This window comes from Schistocerca nitens, chromosome 6 (assembly GCF_023898315.1).
Source record: "Schistocerca nitens isolate TAMUIC-IGC-003100 chromosome 6, iqSchNite1.1, whole genome shotgun sequence".
Classification (NCBI taxonomy): Eukaryota; Metazoa; Arthropoda; class Insecta; order Orthoptera; family Acrididae; genus Schistocerca; species Schistocerca nitens.
The window spans coordinates 135,746,294-135,762,021 of NC_064619.1; the positions used below are offsets into that span (position 1 = coordinate 135,746,294).

General features: G+C 36.6%; 1 protein-coding gene across 2 annotated transcripts in view; it reads left to right on the forward strand.

Moving 5' to 3' along the window:
- Positions 1–15,728, forward strand: part of LOC126262294 (chitin synthase chs-2) — a 380,478-nt gene that overhangs the window by 270,043 nt on the left and 94,707 nt on the right. For both annotated transcript variants that reach the window (XM_049958822.1, XM_049958823.1), the window contains exons 7-9: positions 85–232; positions 1,161–1,363; positions 11,457–11,645. In XM_049958822.1, coding sequence (XP_049814779.1) covers positions 85–232; positions 1,161–1,363; positions 11,457–11,645 — 540 coding nt within the window. The remainder of the gene's footprint in view (positions 1–84; positions 233–1,160; positions 1,364–11,456; positions 11,646–15,728) is intronic.

Here is a 15,728-nt window from a genome sequence, read left to right on the forward strand (position 1 = left end):
CCTGTCAAAAAGTGGTTTTGTGTTACATATTGAAAGTTATAAGAGATTAAACAAGTTTATAGCCAACCTTCTTTTCTATTTCAGATAAAAGCAGTAACTATACCTGATAGTCTACCAGACTTGCATGATGCTGTTTCAACAGGTGAAACTGTAGATATTGATGCCTGGAACAACACAGCATTCTATGTGCTTCTGATACATATTCTGGGAGCATATCTGTGTTACATATTTGGTAAATGATGAATGTCAAATTGCCACTCGTGTCTACTTGAAATATCAAGAAGTTTTAAGCATTTCATAATATCATGCAAAATTAGAATATTTTTCTAGCATGAAGGTGTGAGGGTGGTTGATGATCACGGCTGGATATCTCACTGTTAAGAGCAATGCCCACAAAAGACATGTTGTTGTGGAGTGGAATATTCATTCTAGATTATTCTCTACCCAAATACAAACAAGACGCTCTGAAACATGCAAAATAAGATTATGAATCAGTACAAATTAAATAGTAAATACATACCCTGAGCTTCAGTTTCTTATAGATAAATTCTATGCACTTATATTCACTCTACACATCATGCAATGTAGGAAACATCAAATCAGTAATGTTTCTAAAACTAAACCACACATATACTTAACATCCCACTGTCAGCCATATGGTACAAGGAAAGAAAGGAAGGTTAGGAAATGAAGGAGGAAGAAATAAAAAGTCACTGGAAAGAATGTGTTTCTCCCCCACAATGCAATGTAATTAGCAATCAGCTATGTAGTGTGCTCATATTCTATTCCCAGAAAAAGTTTGAAATGGAAGATCTTTGTTTAAAAGCCCATACACACTATTACCTGGCAAAATGTTTCTGAAGTGTTCCATAATAATTTGCAAAGTTATTGGAGACACTATGTGCTGTTTCTCACTTTTTAAATGAACATAGCATGTGGAATTAAGTCATTTTCTGTAAGTTCTTCTGTTATAAGTTGATAAAATAAGTAATTGAATAAGTGGAGCATAAGCATGTCATTTACACTGCTATACACAGAATATTGCAAAAAGTTATTTTTCTCTTCTATTTATATACCAGAAATATTTGTTTCCTTTTTGCAAATATTTACAAATTCTTACAGATAAGCAATTCTTATTTGTTGTACTTGTTCTTTTTCAGGAAAATTTGCATGCAAAATTCTGATTCAAGGATTCAGCTATGCATTTCCAGTAAATCTGACAGTTCCTGTCTGTATCTCATTGTTGATTGCTGCCTGTGGTGTGCGAATTGGAGATCCATGCTTCTTTCACAATGTGATACCTGACTACCTGTTTTTTGAATCTCCTCCTGTGTTTTCACTTTGGTATTCTATTTATAGCCAGGTTAGTAGTACACGTAGTTATAATATAAAAAAAATGTGGTTTAAAGAGATTTTTCTGTGAATATTTTTGTTGGTTTCCTTTACTGTATATTTATCTAATTTAGCTCTAACTGGTAGGACCCATTTTATTTGGAATGAAAAACTTTCTTGTTGTACCTTTTCTATCTTTAACCATCACCAATTTTGTTAAGAAAAATATTGTTGTCTTCTATTCATGGTAACCTCAATGATTTGTAACACTGAGAAAACCCGAATATTTATCTCCATGTTGCACACCTTCTTGACTATATTTTAGCAGTCACTCATTATTTTATGCAAGACAAATCAGTTCAAAGCATCTAATTTCTCTCTGCATAGCTCCAATTTGCCTGCCCTATGTTCTTAACAATAACCCACTCATTTTCAGCGTGTCTGTTTCATTCTAAAGTACTGATCAATTTGGGCATAAGCTTCACAAAATTTCAAACAGTTGGTTATCATTCTACATTGAACCTCTTCTCAGTCTCTTCATTTCCATTCTGAGTAGCTCCATTTTCGCCATGTGGTTAATGGAGTTCTCAGGAATACCCAACAGCTGTCAAAAATGATGGTTTTTACATTGCACTGTATCTAATGTTGCTAAACAGACCTTCATCAGAGTGACCTCGACTAAATTTCATCACGTCTTTTATTTTTATTTTCTGTGCTAATTTTAATCCAATTGCTCATCTGTCTGCTGACACTAACTGATTTGTGTTGGCTTGCTGTAGGTACAAGCCTGTAAACCATCCCCCCAGAACCTTTGGAGAATCAAACTCCCAAGTATAAAACAGCTTCAACCTTCTGATTACTTTACAAATGAGTTGATTGTAATGCATGGGAGTTTGATTCTTGAAGAATAGGGATTCAGGGGTCACTGGTATATGAGGATAATGTGTGCAAAATGGGTTGTGAATAGAGCTAGTAGCAAAGAAGCAATAAATTAAAACATGAACAGCAAAAATGTAATAAGCAGTAAAGTCTTTTCCTTTCATTCTTTTATAGACGGTGACAGCAATAAAATGTTTCAATAAAGTTTGAAATTATGTGTAAAGTTTGTTGGAAGCCGCTAAGTGCGACATTCTCAAATACTGGATGATAATAGTTTGGGTAATTTGCGCACCATGAGTTATGCTGCCCCAAAGATATACACAGTTTTTAACTTTAAAACTTGATTTGGGTTTTTTCCATGGTTTTCAGAAGTTGCTAAGATGAATGCAGGAATGGTTCCACTGATTAGGCAAAGGCCAAGCTCCTGCACTACCTTCATCTAGTCCTATCCTACTTTTTTCCAAAAGTTCCAATGGAGGGCATTGCTGCAAGGTATATGCAATCCAGTGCAACTCCAATGTGGGTATATAAGCACTGACATGTATGCAAGGGATTAGTGTGACATTTTCGTCTGTCTAACATGCATGCAGTAAAGCAAAAATATAAACTATGGTGACATTATTTTGTTCCAAACAGAACCACATGGCTGTTATTCTTTTCTTAGTTGCTGAAGGACAGGTATCAGTAGACATCCACTGAAGAATGAAGAATGTTGAAATGGCAGAGAGCAGGCTGGGAAATGGTTTTGATCTGATCTCAGTGAAAAAAAAAGAATCCCATCAATAATATTTATTTCACAATTTCTCAGATCCAGTGTGCAACATGGACACAGTCAGAATACACACAATTAAAAAAAAAAAAAAGACACACAACCTTTAATAAATGCAATTGTTGCTCAATCAAAAACATAAGATGATTGCATATTAAAAATATTACATATGAAACTTGATTAATAAATAGTCACAACGTATATTTACTTTAAAATTACACCAAATGCCTCTCATATCTGTATGCATAAGACTGGTGCCAGAATAGCTGTAAATTTATGGTACTTGTATTCTTCAAAACAGTCTGTGGTCTAAATCTTACAAATGTTTACTAATGGCACACAGCCCCAAAAATTTCTTAATGCACAAGATCCTTCTTATTTCAGATGAAGTCCCATTGTATTCATCAAATAAAAAGTATTACAGACTTTTACCAAGACAGTAAATGTAGAAAGGATGTACCAGAACAACCTTAAGTTTAGAGGACAGAACAGGCAATAAAAGGAAAACAAATGTTAAAATATTATTCTAGTAATTGAAATTCATACACAATTACAAATTTTCATTGAAAGAAAGCAACACTTTTGGTCTGACTTTAAACAGCAACATCCTAAATTATTACTCTGACAACTGTCCAAAAATTCACTTTCTTTCATTTAACCTCTTTTGGACAGAATAATTTCTCAATATAGGATACTCAAAACTGTTAAAGATGCAGTCTTATACTCTAAGGCAGCTTTACTGACACACAAGATAATATATGTGATCAACTGGTTAAGATGAGACTTTAAGCAGTACTGGAAATATTTGATAAATGGAAATTTATGACCTGGGAGAAATTTTAATACAGCAAACAGTTCAAATGACTTGTCAGTTTAATTAGTGTGCCACAAATATTATTATTTTTAAGCTAAAGTAAGGTTATTAAATTTGTTTAAGTTTGATATACTACATATGCCAAGACTCACACAATCATGCAACAATTTTACTGTAACTTCTAAGTATGGACCAGTTATGTGCTAATATAAACTGTATTTGTTGAGCTCAATACATTAGGCTAATTAGCCAGCAACAACTCAGTATGTTTCATTAAACATGATACAACACAATTACAAAACCAGCTGTGTCTGAAACATAGAGTCTTACAGTAACTTGCATTGTACACAACAGATAATTACAAAAAAAATCCTTCAACAAGTAATACAAAGAGGTGAACCAAGATATCAAAATCTAATTGCTCGTGCAAAGTCACAAATGAATACCAGCAATACTGACTATGATTGCATGGATTCTGCCAATAATAATAATAATAATAATAATCCCCGTGGAGGCCCGGGAAAAGAATAGGCCTCCGGTATGTTCTGCCAGTCGTAAAAGGCGACAAAAAGAACAAACCACTAATAGGGCTAACCCCCCTTTTAGTGTGATTAGTTGGTTCAGGACAGAACTAAAGAAGCCTCGGACAAGCGCCGTCATGGTCGGGGACGACGCTTGAACCCTATGCCCGCCCACAATGGTAACGACACTGCTAGCCAACTGGAAAATGATTTAAATCCAAATAGAGGTGTTTTGCAGGATATGCTTCCTGCAACCACCCTAGAAGGAAAACAAAGACAGAGGATGAGATGGTCAGATGAAGTTAATCGACACCTCATGTTCTGTTATTACCAAGCAACAAACCTAGGAACCAACACAACTGGATACAGATCACAAGTATACACAACATTTATTACCAGATACCCAGAATTAAAAATTTTAACAGAACAACGACTAGCTGATCAGATCCGTGTAATAATCAAAAATAACAGGATACCCCAGTCAGAATTAGAAAACATCAAACAAGAAGTACAACAAATACTGGAACAAAATAATGTGCAATCAGAAGAAGAAGAAAATACAGTAATGGACTCAAACATCCCAGAGCAAAGAAACAAAGAACAACACGCACCAATTAAACAATCAGAGGAAAACGAAATCTTAAGACAGCCACCAGAACAAGCACAAATAGAACACGAAGTGACACAGATGCTAGATATAGAAGAAAAATTTCAGCTAACATATATAGAATACAAAGACACAAATACAGACATTAGACCATTCTTGCATAGACCACCAAATAACCCACAAGTCGAAACAACAATAAAAACTATCAACACAATCATACACAACAAAATAAATGAAAACACAACTATGGAAGAGTTACAACTACTGGTTTATATAGGAGCACTCACTACACTAAATATACACACTAGACAGAGATCAGAACCAACCAACACACAGAAGAAACCCACAAAACCAGCATGGCAACACAGGCTACAGATCAGAATAGAAAAACTGAGAAAAGACATCGGACAGCTAACACAATTTATAAGAAATGAAATCTCGGAAAAAAAACGAAAAAGGTTAGGTAAAATCTCACAACAAGAAGCGACAGAGCAATTAGACGAAAAGAAGCAGAAATTACAAGCATTAGCCAAACGACTCAGAAGATACAAAAAAAGTGAAAATAGAAGGAAACAAAACCAAACATTCAACACAAACCAAAAGAAATTTTACCAGACAATAGATAACACACACATTAAAATAAACAATCCACCAAACATAACAGACATGGAACACTTCTGGAGCAACATATGGTCAAACCCGGTACAACATAACAGGCATGCACGGTGGATACAAGCAGAAACAGACACATACAAGATGATACCACAAATGCCTGAAGTGATAATTTTGCAACATGAAGTCACCCAAGCAATTAATTCTACTCACAATTGGAAAGCCCCTGGAAATGATAAAATAGCAAATTTCTGGTTAAAGAAGTTCACCTCAACACATTCACATCTAACTAAATTATTTAACAGTTACATTGCAGACCCATACACATTCCCTGATACACTTACACATGGAATAACTTATCTGAAACCTAAAGATCAAGCAGACACAGCGAACCCAGCTAAATATCGCCCCATAACATGCCTACCAACAATATACAAAATATTAACTTCAATCATTAAACAGAAATTAATTACACATACAACACAGAACAAAATTATAAATGAAGAGCAAAAAGGCTGTTGCAAAGGAGCACGAGGATGTAAAGAGGAACTGATAATAGACGCAGAGGTGACATATCAAGCTAAAACTAAACAAAGGTCGCTACACTACGCATACATTGATTACCAAAAAGCTTTTGATAGTGTACCCCACTCATGGTTACTACAAATATTGGAAATATACAAAGTAGATCCTAAATTGATACAGTTCCTAAACATAGTAATGAAAAATTGGAAAACCACACTTAATATCCAAACAAATTCAAATAATATCACATCACAGCCAATACAGATTAAGCGTGGAATATACCAAGGAGACTCATTAAGTCCTTTCTGGTTCTGCCTTGCTCTGAACCCACTATCCAACATGCTAAATAATACAAATTATGGATACAATATCACTGGAACATACCCACACAAAATCACACATTTGCTATACATGGATGATCTAAAACTACTGGCAGCAACAAATCAACAACTCAACCAATTACTAAAGATAACAGAAGTATTCAGCAATGATATAAGTATGGCTTTTGGAACAGACAAATGTAAGAAAAATAGCATAGTCAAGGGAAAACACACTAAACAAGAAGATTACATATTGGATAACCACAGCGACTGCATAGAAGCGATGGAAAAAACGGATGCCTATAAATATCTAGGATACAGACAAAAAATAGGAATAGATAATACAAATATTAAAGAAGAACTAAAAGAAAAATATAGACAAAGACTAACAAAAATACTGAAAACAGAATTGACAGCAAGAAACAAGACCAAAGCTATAAATACTTATGCCATACCAATATTGACCTACTCATTTGGAGTAGTGAAATGGAGTAACACAGACCTAGAAGCACTCAATACACTTACACGATCACAATGCCATAAATATAGAATACATCACATACATTCAGCAACAGAAAGATTCACATTAAGCAGAAAGGAAGGAGGAAGGGGACTTATTGATATAAAAAACCTACATTATGGACAGGTAGACAATTTAAGAAAATTCTTTATAGAACGAGCAGAAACTAGCAAAATACACAAAGCAATCACTCATATAAATACATCGGCTACACCACTACAATTTCATAACCACCCCTACAACCCTTTAGACCACATAACATCAACAGATACGAAGAAAGTAAATTGGAAAAAGAAAACACTTCATGGCAAGCACCCGTATCATCTAACACAGCCACACATCAATCAAGACGCATCCAACACATGGCTAAGAAAAGGCAATATATACAGTGAGACAGAAGGATTCATGATTGCAATACAGGATCAAACAATAAACACCAGGTATTACAGCAAGCATATTATTAAAGATCCCAATACCACAACAGATAAATGCAGACTTTGTAAACAACAAATAGAAACAGTAGATCACATCATAAGCGGATGTACAATACTAGCAAATACAGAATACCCCAGAAGACATGACAATGTCGCAAAAATAATACATCAACAGCTTGCCTTACAACATAAACTTATAAAACAACACGTTCCCACATGCAAGTATGCACCACAAAATGTACTGGAGAATGATGAATGCAAATTATACTGGAACAGAACCATTATAACAGATAAAACAACGCCACATAACAAACCTGACATCATACTCACCAATAAAAAGAAGAAATTAACACAACTAATCGAAATATCCATACCCAATACAACAAATATACAAAAGAAAACAGGAGAAAAAATTGAAAAATACATCCAACTGGCTGAGGAAGTCAAAGACATGTGGCATCAGGATAAAGTTGACATCATACCAATTATACTATCAACTACAGGAGTCATACCACACAATATCCACCAGTACATCAATGCAATACAGCTACATCCAAACATATATATACAACTACAGAAATCCGTAATTATTGATACATGTTCAATTACCCGAAAGTTCCTAAATGCAATATAACACATACCGTACAGTTAATAGGAAGTGACGCTTGATCAAGGTCCGCGTCACTTTCCATTCTCAACCAGACTTAACGTCTGAGAAAGTAAAGAAATAATAATAATAATGTGAAGTTTGAAAGGTAGGAGATGAGGCACTGGCGGAAGTAGAATTGTGAGGATGGGGCGTGAGTCATGCTTGGGAAGCTCAGTTGGTAGAGTACTTGCCCGCAAAAGGCTAAGGTCCTGAGTTCAAGTCTTGGCCCGGCACACAGTTTTAATCTGCCAGGAAATTTCAAAGCTGCGCACACTCTGCTGCAGAGTGAAAATTTCATTCTGGAATAATAATAATAATAACAATAATAATAATTACAATTATTATTATTATTATAGTATAGAATGTGGACAGAATAGACATGCAACAGTCAAGTCACCACTTAATGGATAATATCTATAAAACTCGGTGAAGTTGAACCACAAAATTATTATGCAATGAAACTGTTCTGGTACTGATTTTCTGGGGAAGCTCTGCCCAGCACCATGTTACATAATAGAAACCACAGGAAATGTTATGTGGCTGACAACACACATTCTCCCGTCCATCAAGGCCACTGGCCCACTGCCAATACCAAAAGTCATGGACAGCCAACGTCCTCACACTATACTCATGCTTCTTCATCCAGGTGACTCTTCCTTGTACTGCCTACACTAATCCTTAAATACCTGTTCCTCAATGGGCAATGCTGCCTAGGAACTCAGAAATTCATTCCAACAGAAGTGGTCCAAGAGCACAAACTAAGAAAAATAGATACTAGAGGCCAAGTCACAAGGGCTGCTGGCACACGGGACAAATGTGTATTTGGCAGCATGTCTCTTGAAAACCATCATTGTGGAATGATCCACCAAGTTCTGTTTTGGTCACAACTCAACACAAGATGCTGGTCAATCTGGGAGGCCAGCCTCATCCATTATGGACAACAAAAAAAAGGTACTTGATGATGTAATTAGGGCAGACTGGCGCATTACCATTCATGCTCTTGCAAAGGATTTTGACATCAGCTTCAGGAGTGTGCAACACATTATCTGGAAGGAGTTAGGCTACCTTAAGGTCTGCAGCCAGCAGATATCTCAGGCACTGAGTGTCAAATAAAAAGCTAACTGGAGGGCAGTTTGCCTGAAGCATCTGAAGTGTTTCAATGTTGAAGGCAACACATTCCTTGAGTGCACTGATGCAGCTGATGAAAGTTGGTGCTGCCACTGGGAACTAGAGTCGAAAGTGTGGATGAGCAGTGGTGTCATTCATCATCTCCTCACCCCATGAAGTTCCAGACCCAGCCATCAGCTGGATAGGTGACGCTCACCCTATTCTTTGATTACGAGGGCCCACTGCTTATTGATTTCAAATAAATAAGTAATGAGTGTCACTTTTCCTTCTGGTATTGTAATTATGTACATCCTCATTCCTTTTGAATTGCAGTAGGTTACTTACAACAAAGTTTATGAGGGAATAAATATACTGTGAAGCAGTGATAATATACCTAATTCCTTAAACATATATCTAAAAACACAGACGATGTGACTTACTGAACGAAAGTGTTGGCAGGTCGATAGACACACAAACAAACAAAAACATACACATGAAATTCAAGCTTTTGCAACAAACTGTTGCCTCATCAGGAAAGAGGGAAGGAGAGGGAAAGACGAAAGGATGTGGGTTTTAAGGGAGAGGGTAAGGAGTCATTCCAATCCCGGGAGCGGAAAGACTTACCTTAGGGGGAAAAAAGGGGTATACACTTGCACACACACACATATCCATCCGCACATACACAGACACAAGCAGACATTTGTAAAGGCAAAGAGTTTGGGCAACTCTTTGCCTTTACAAATGTCTGCTTGTGTCTGTGTATGTGCGGATGGATATGTGTGTGTGTGTGAGTGTATACCCCTTTTTTCCCCCTAAGGTAAGTCTTTCCGCTCCCGGGATTGGAATGACTCCTTACCCTCTCCCTTAAAACCCACATCCTTTCGTCTTTCCCTCTCCTTCCCTCTTTCCTGATGAGGCAACAGTTTGTTGTGAAAGCTTGAATTTCATGTGTATGTTTGTGTTTGTTTGTGTGTCTATCAACCTGCCAGCACTTTCGTTCGGTAAGTCACATCATCTGCGTTTTTAGATATATTTTTCCCACGTGGAATGTTTCCCTCTATTATATTTAATTCCTTAAACAGATATCTATAAGATGATCACTGGAAAACACCATATATTAATCTTACAGTGCACTTTTGAACAATGAAGATATCCTTTATTAAAGATGTGTTGTGCCAGACCATTATTCCATATGGCATTACTGAATGAAAATGTGCATAATGTGTCAACTTAATGATCTGTCCCTCCCCAAGATCTGCAATGATTTATAGTGCAAATGTGGCTGAACTAAGTTGTTTTAGGTGTTCCAAAATGTAGTTTTTCAATTTAAATTCTCATTAATATGGATATGTAAAAATTTTGGAGTTATAACCCTTGTTATTATTTCCACATTATGTCTTACACTTATCACTGATGTAGTATCTCTAGATGTGCAAAATGAGTGAGCTGTCTTTTTGAAATCATGAGTGAGACCACTTGCAGCATAGCACTCAATAATAGTTTTAAGAACATTATTGACCATTTCTTCTGTTGCTGTATATAATTTTGAATTGATTACATTAGTGTCCCCTGCAAAATGAACAATTCTGCTTGTTGTGTATTAGACAGAAGTTTGTTTGCATATAAAAGGAACAATAGTAGATCTAAGATGGACTCTTGTGGAACCCCATGAGTGATTAACCCCATCCAGAAGAATCTCCTCTGCTTAGATAGGTTGAATTATTAAGTACAACTTTCTACATTCTTTTAGTTTGATATGATATCATCAGTTGGTTGGCTATACCATCAATATCATAAAAACCTCAGTTTATCTACGAGAATACTGTGATTCACATAGTTAACTGCCTCAGATAGCTTGTAAAATTTGGTGAGTGAATGTGTAAATGGCATTCATTAAGTGAGCAGTTCTACTGGAAACTAAATTGTGATTGCTCAAGATATTATTGTTGCTCAGGCAGCAATATTTCTAATGATTTCAGCTTCCTAGTAGCTACTTAACTCCTTTAGCCCAGTGTCCTGGATAATTTGCCTAGTTCATTGTTGAAAAGTCTTCTTTTCTCATACCCTTTCCTTCTCTCTTTTGTTGAACAAAGAAATGCCCAGCAGTGAAAGGTAATGAGTGTCTTCAATCTGGTATGCCTCTATCAAATTTTTCTGCCTTGAAAGAGGAGATTTGTCTCTTTTACTGTCTTTATTTGCTTGTAGTTCATTACAAAATCTAAAAATAAAATATTACTTGAAACCACATATTCCTTCAATGGTGCAAATTTTGTTATATGATTGACTGAAAAAACAATGAATATTAATTACACATTTTCTTGCAAAATTAAATTTAAGCTAATATCAATTGTTTTCTTATTATTTCAGCATGCATGGATATGGCTGCTCTGGTTGTTATCACAAACTTGGATAACTATACATATATGGACTCCAAAGGCTGAACGTTTAGCTACAACAGAGAAATTATTTGTAACCCCAATGTATAATTCTCATCTCATAGACCAATCACTTGGACTCAACAGAAGGCGAGATGATCAGGCTGATGTTAAGACTGAGGTACATTCTAAGTTTACTTTAGATTCTTGTTCAACATAATTACAAAGTTAATAATGATTCATAATCAACACAAAAGGTAATATCTATGGCATCTTCAGTCTCATTTTTTCACCCATTCATTCATTCACATATGATATTCTGTAAATGTAGTCAAAAGGAGAGCCTTCATGTAAGTGAAAACATTCAGGTGATACATTAATAAGCACAAACAGCCACTAAGGCTACTTCTGCAAAGTATACTTACAACCAATCTACTTAGATTTTTAAGTACATGAATTAATTCTAGATAAATCTATTTTTTATGTCAGTAGAAAAGCAGGTACTTTGAAAAATCTCACTCGTCTTCCTTTTATAGTCTGAGCTGTTGTTCCTATCAACTACTTCTTATTGATCATTTACACAACTTCACTGATTTGATAGAATCAGCTATACATCCATTGCAAAAGTTAAAACTTGTTTAACATTAACTTAGTATTAACTGAAATTTACATCTGAGAGTCCAAATATTCTGATACATTACAGGAGTGGCTACCTTAGACTCGCCTTCCCTCTTTCTATCAATCTTTCTCTGTCACTCCTCCTCACCAAATTCATCATAGCTGTCACAAATCACAGTACAGTCTACAAAATACACCACACAGAATACAAAATCATGTCACTGAGAGTGTCCTTGTGTAAAATGTTTGTAGGTTAGGGAGTGATGTCACATATGAATAATGCTTTTGATATACCCCAAAAGAAAATGTAAAGACATTAGATCAGGGGTACAGGCTTACCAAACTATGTGACATCCTCTTCCATACAAGTGTACAGAATTTGTGTTATTTAACTAGTCATGCTGTATGAGTAAAGTAGACAGGTGCTCTATCTAGCTGCATTCCAATATAATCAGTGATATGTTCTTTAAGAATTGTAAAAACAATGTACAAAAACTTGCAACACATTTCACATAGTATGATTGACACTGTACCAAGTGTCCACCAAAAACTTTGTGTGTCACTTATAACAATATCTTGAAGATGAAGCCCTGCCTAGACATTGCTTTTATGATAATTTAAGAACCCATATCTTGTAAACCCTCCCCTGCATGAACCATGGACCTTGCCACTGGTGGGGAGGCTTGCATGCCTCAGGGATACAGATAGACGTACCATAGGTGCAACCGCAATGGAGGGGTATCTGTTGAGAGGCCAGACAAATGTGTGGTTACTGAAGAGCGGAAGCAGCATTTTCAGTAGTTGTGGGTGCAACAGTCTGGATGATTGACTGATCTGGCCTTGTAACATTAACCAAAACAACCTTGCTGTGCTGCTACTGCGAACAGCTGAAAGCAAGGGGAGCTACAGCCATAATTTTTCCCAAGGGCATGAATCTTTACTGTATGGCTAAATAATGATGGAGTCCTCTTAGGTAAAATATTCTGGAGGTAAAATAGTTCCAAATTTGGATTTCCGGGCAGGGACTACTCAGGAGAACGTTGTTCTCAGGAGAAACAAAACTGGCAATCTATGAATCGGAGCATGGAATGTCAGCTCCCTTAATCAGATAGGTAGGTTAGAAAATTTAAAAAGCTAAATGAATAGGTTAAAGTCAGATATGGTGGGAATTAGTGATGTTCAGTGGCAGGAGGAGCAAGAATTCTGGTCAGGTGAATACAGGGTTATAAATAAAACATCAAATAGGGATAATGCAGGAGAAGGTTTAGTAATGAATAAAAAAATAGGAGCATGAGTAAGCTACTACAAACAGCATGTTGTTGTTGTTGTAGTCTTTAGTCCATGCTACTCTATCCTGTGCAAGCTTCTTCATCTCCCAGTACCTACTGCAACCTACATCCTTCTGAATCTGCTTAGTGTATTCATCTCTTGGTCTCCCTCTACGATTTTTACCCTCCCCGCTGCCCTCCAATGCTACATTTGTGATCCCTTGATGCCTCAAAACATGTCCTACCAACGGATCCCTTCTTCTAGTCAAGTTGTGCCACAAACTTCTCTTCTCCCCAATCCTATTCAATATCTCCTCATTAGTTACATGATCTACCCACCTTATCTTCAGCATTCTTCTGTAGCACCACATTTCGAAAGCTTCTATTCTCTTCTTGTCCAAACTGGTTATCGTCCATGTTTCATTTCCATACATGGCTACACTCCATACAAATACTTTCAGAAACGACTTCCTGACACTTAAATCTATACTCAATGTTAACAAATTTCTCTTCTTGAGAAACGCTTTCCTTGCCATTGCCAGTCTACATTTTATATCCTCTCTACTTCGACCATCATCGGTTATTTTACTCCCTAAATAGCAAAACTCCTTTACTACTTTAAGTGTCTCATTTCCTAATCTAATTCCCTCAGCATCACCCGACTTAATTTGACTACATTCCATTACCCTCGTTTTGCTTTTGTTGATGTTCATCTTATATCCTCCTTTCAAGACACTGTCCATTCCGTTCAACTGCTCTTCCAAGTCCTTTGCTGTCTCTGACAGAATTACAATGTCATCGGCGAACCTCAAAGTTTTTACTTCTTCTCCATGAATTTTAATACCTACTCTGAATTTTTCTTTTGTTTCCTTTACTGCTTGCTCAATATACAGATTGAATAACATCGGAGAAAGGCTACAACCCTGTCTCACTCCTTTCCCAACCACTGCTTCCCTTTCATGCCCCTTGACTCTTATAACTGCCATCTGGTTCCTGTAAAAATTGTAAATAGCCTTTCGCTCCCTGTATTTTACCCCTGCCACCTTCAGAATTTGAAAGAGAGTATTCCAGTTAACATTGTCAAAAGCTTTCTCTAAGTCTACAAATGCTAGAAACATAGGTTTGCCTTTTCTTAATCTTTCTTCTAAGATAAGTCGTAAGGTCAGTATTGCCTCACGTGTTCCAACATTTCTACGGAATCCAAACTGATCTTCCCCGAGGTCAGCTTCTACCAGTTTTTCCATTCGTCTGTAAAGAATTCGCGTTAATATTTTGCAGCTGTGACTTATTAAACTGATAGTTCGGTAATTTTCACATCTGTCAACACCTGCTTTCTTTGGGATTGGAATTATTATATTCTTCTTGAAGTCTGAGGGTATTTCGCCTGTCTCATACATCGTGCTCACCAGATGGTAGAGTTTTGTCAGGACTGGCTCTCCCGAGGCCATCAGTAGTTCTAATGGAATGTTGTCTACTCCCGGGGCCTTGTTTCGACTCAGGTCTTTCAGTGCTCTGTCAAACTCTTCACGCAGTATCTTATCTCCCATTTCGTCTTCATCTACATCCTCTTCGATTTCCATAATATTGCCCTCAAGTACATTGCCCTTGTATAAACTCTCTATATACTCCTTCCACCTTTCTGCCTTCCCTTCTTTGCTTAGAACTGAGTTGCCATCTGAGCTCTTGATATTCATACAAGTGGTTCTCTTCTCTCCAAAGGTCTCTTTAATTTTCCTTTAGGCAGTATCTATCTTACCCCTAGTGAGACAAGCCTCTACATCCTTACATTTGTCCTCTAGCCATCCCTGCTTAGCCATTTTGCACTTCTGTCGATATCATTTTTGAGACGTTTGTATTCCTTTTTGCCTGCATCATTTACTGCATTTTTATATTTTCTCGTTTCATTAATTAAATTCAATATTTCTTCTGTTACCCAAGGATTTCTATTAGCCCACGTCTTTTTACCTACTTGATCGTCTGCTGCCTTCACTACTTCATCCCTCAGAGCTACCCATTCTTCTTCTACTGTATTTCTTTCCTCCATTCCTGTCAATTGTTCCCTTATGCTCTCCCTGAAACTCTGTACAACCTCTGGTTCTTTCAGTTTATCCAGGTCCCATCTCCTTAAATTCCCACCTTTTTGCAGTTTCTTCAGTTTCAATCTGCAGTTCATAACCAATAGGTCGTCAGTAGGAAAAGGGAGAGAAAGAAACATAGTAGGTGAATATGGATTGGGGGGAAGGAATGAGAGAGGAAGCCGCCTTGTAGAATTTTGCACAGAGCATAACTTAATCATAGCTGACACTTGGTTCAAGAATCATAAAAGAAGGTTGTATACCTGGAAGAATCCTGGAGATACTAAAAGGCATCAGATAGAT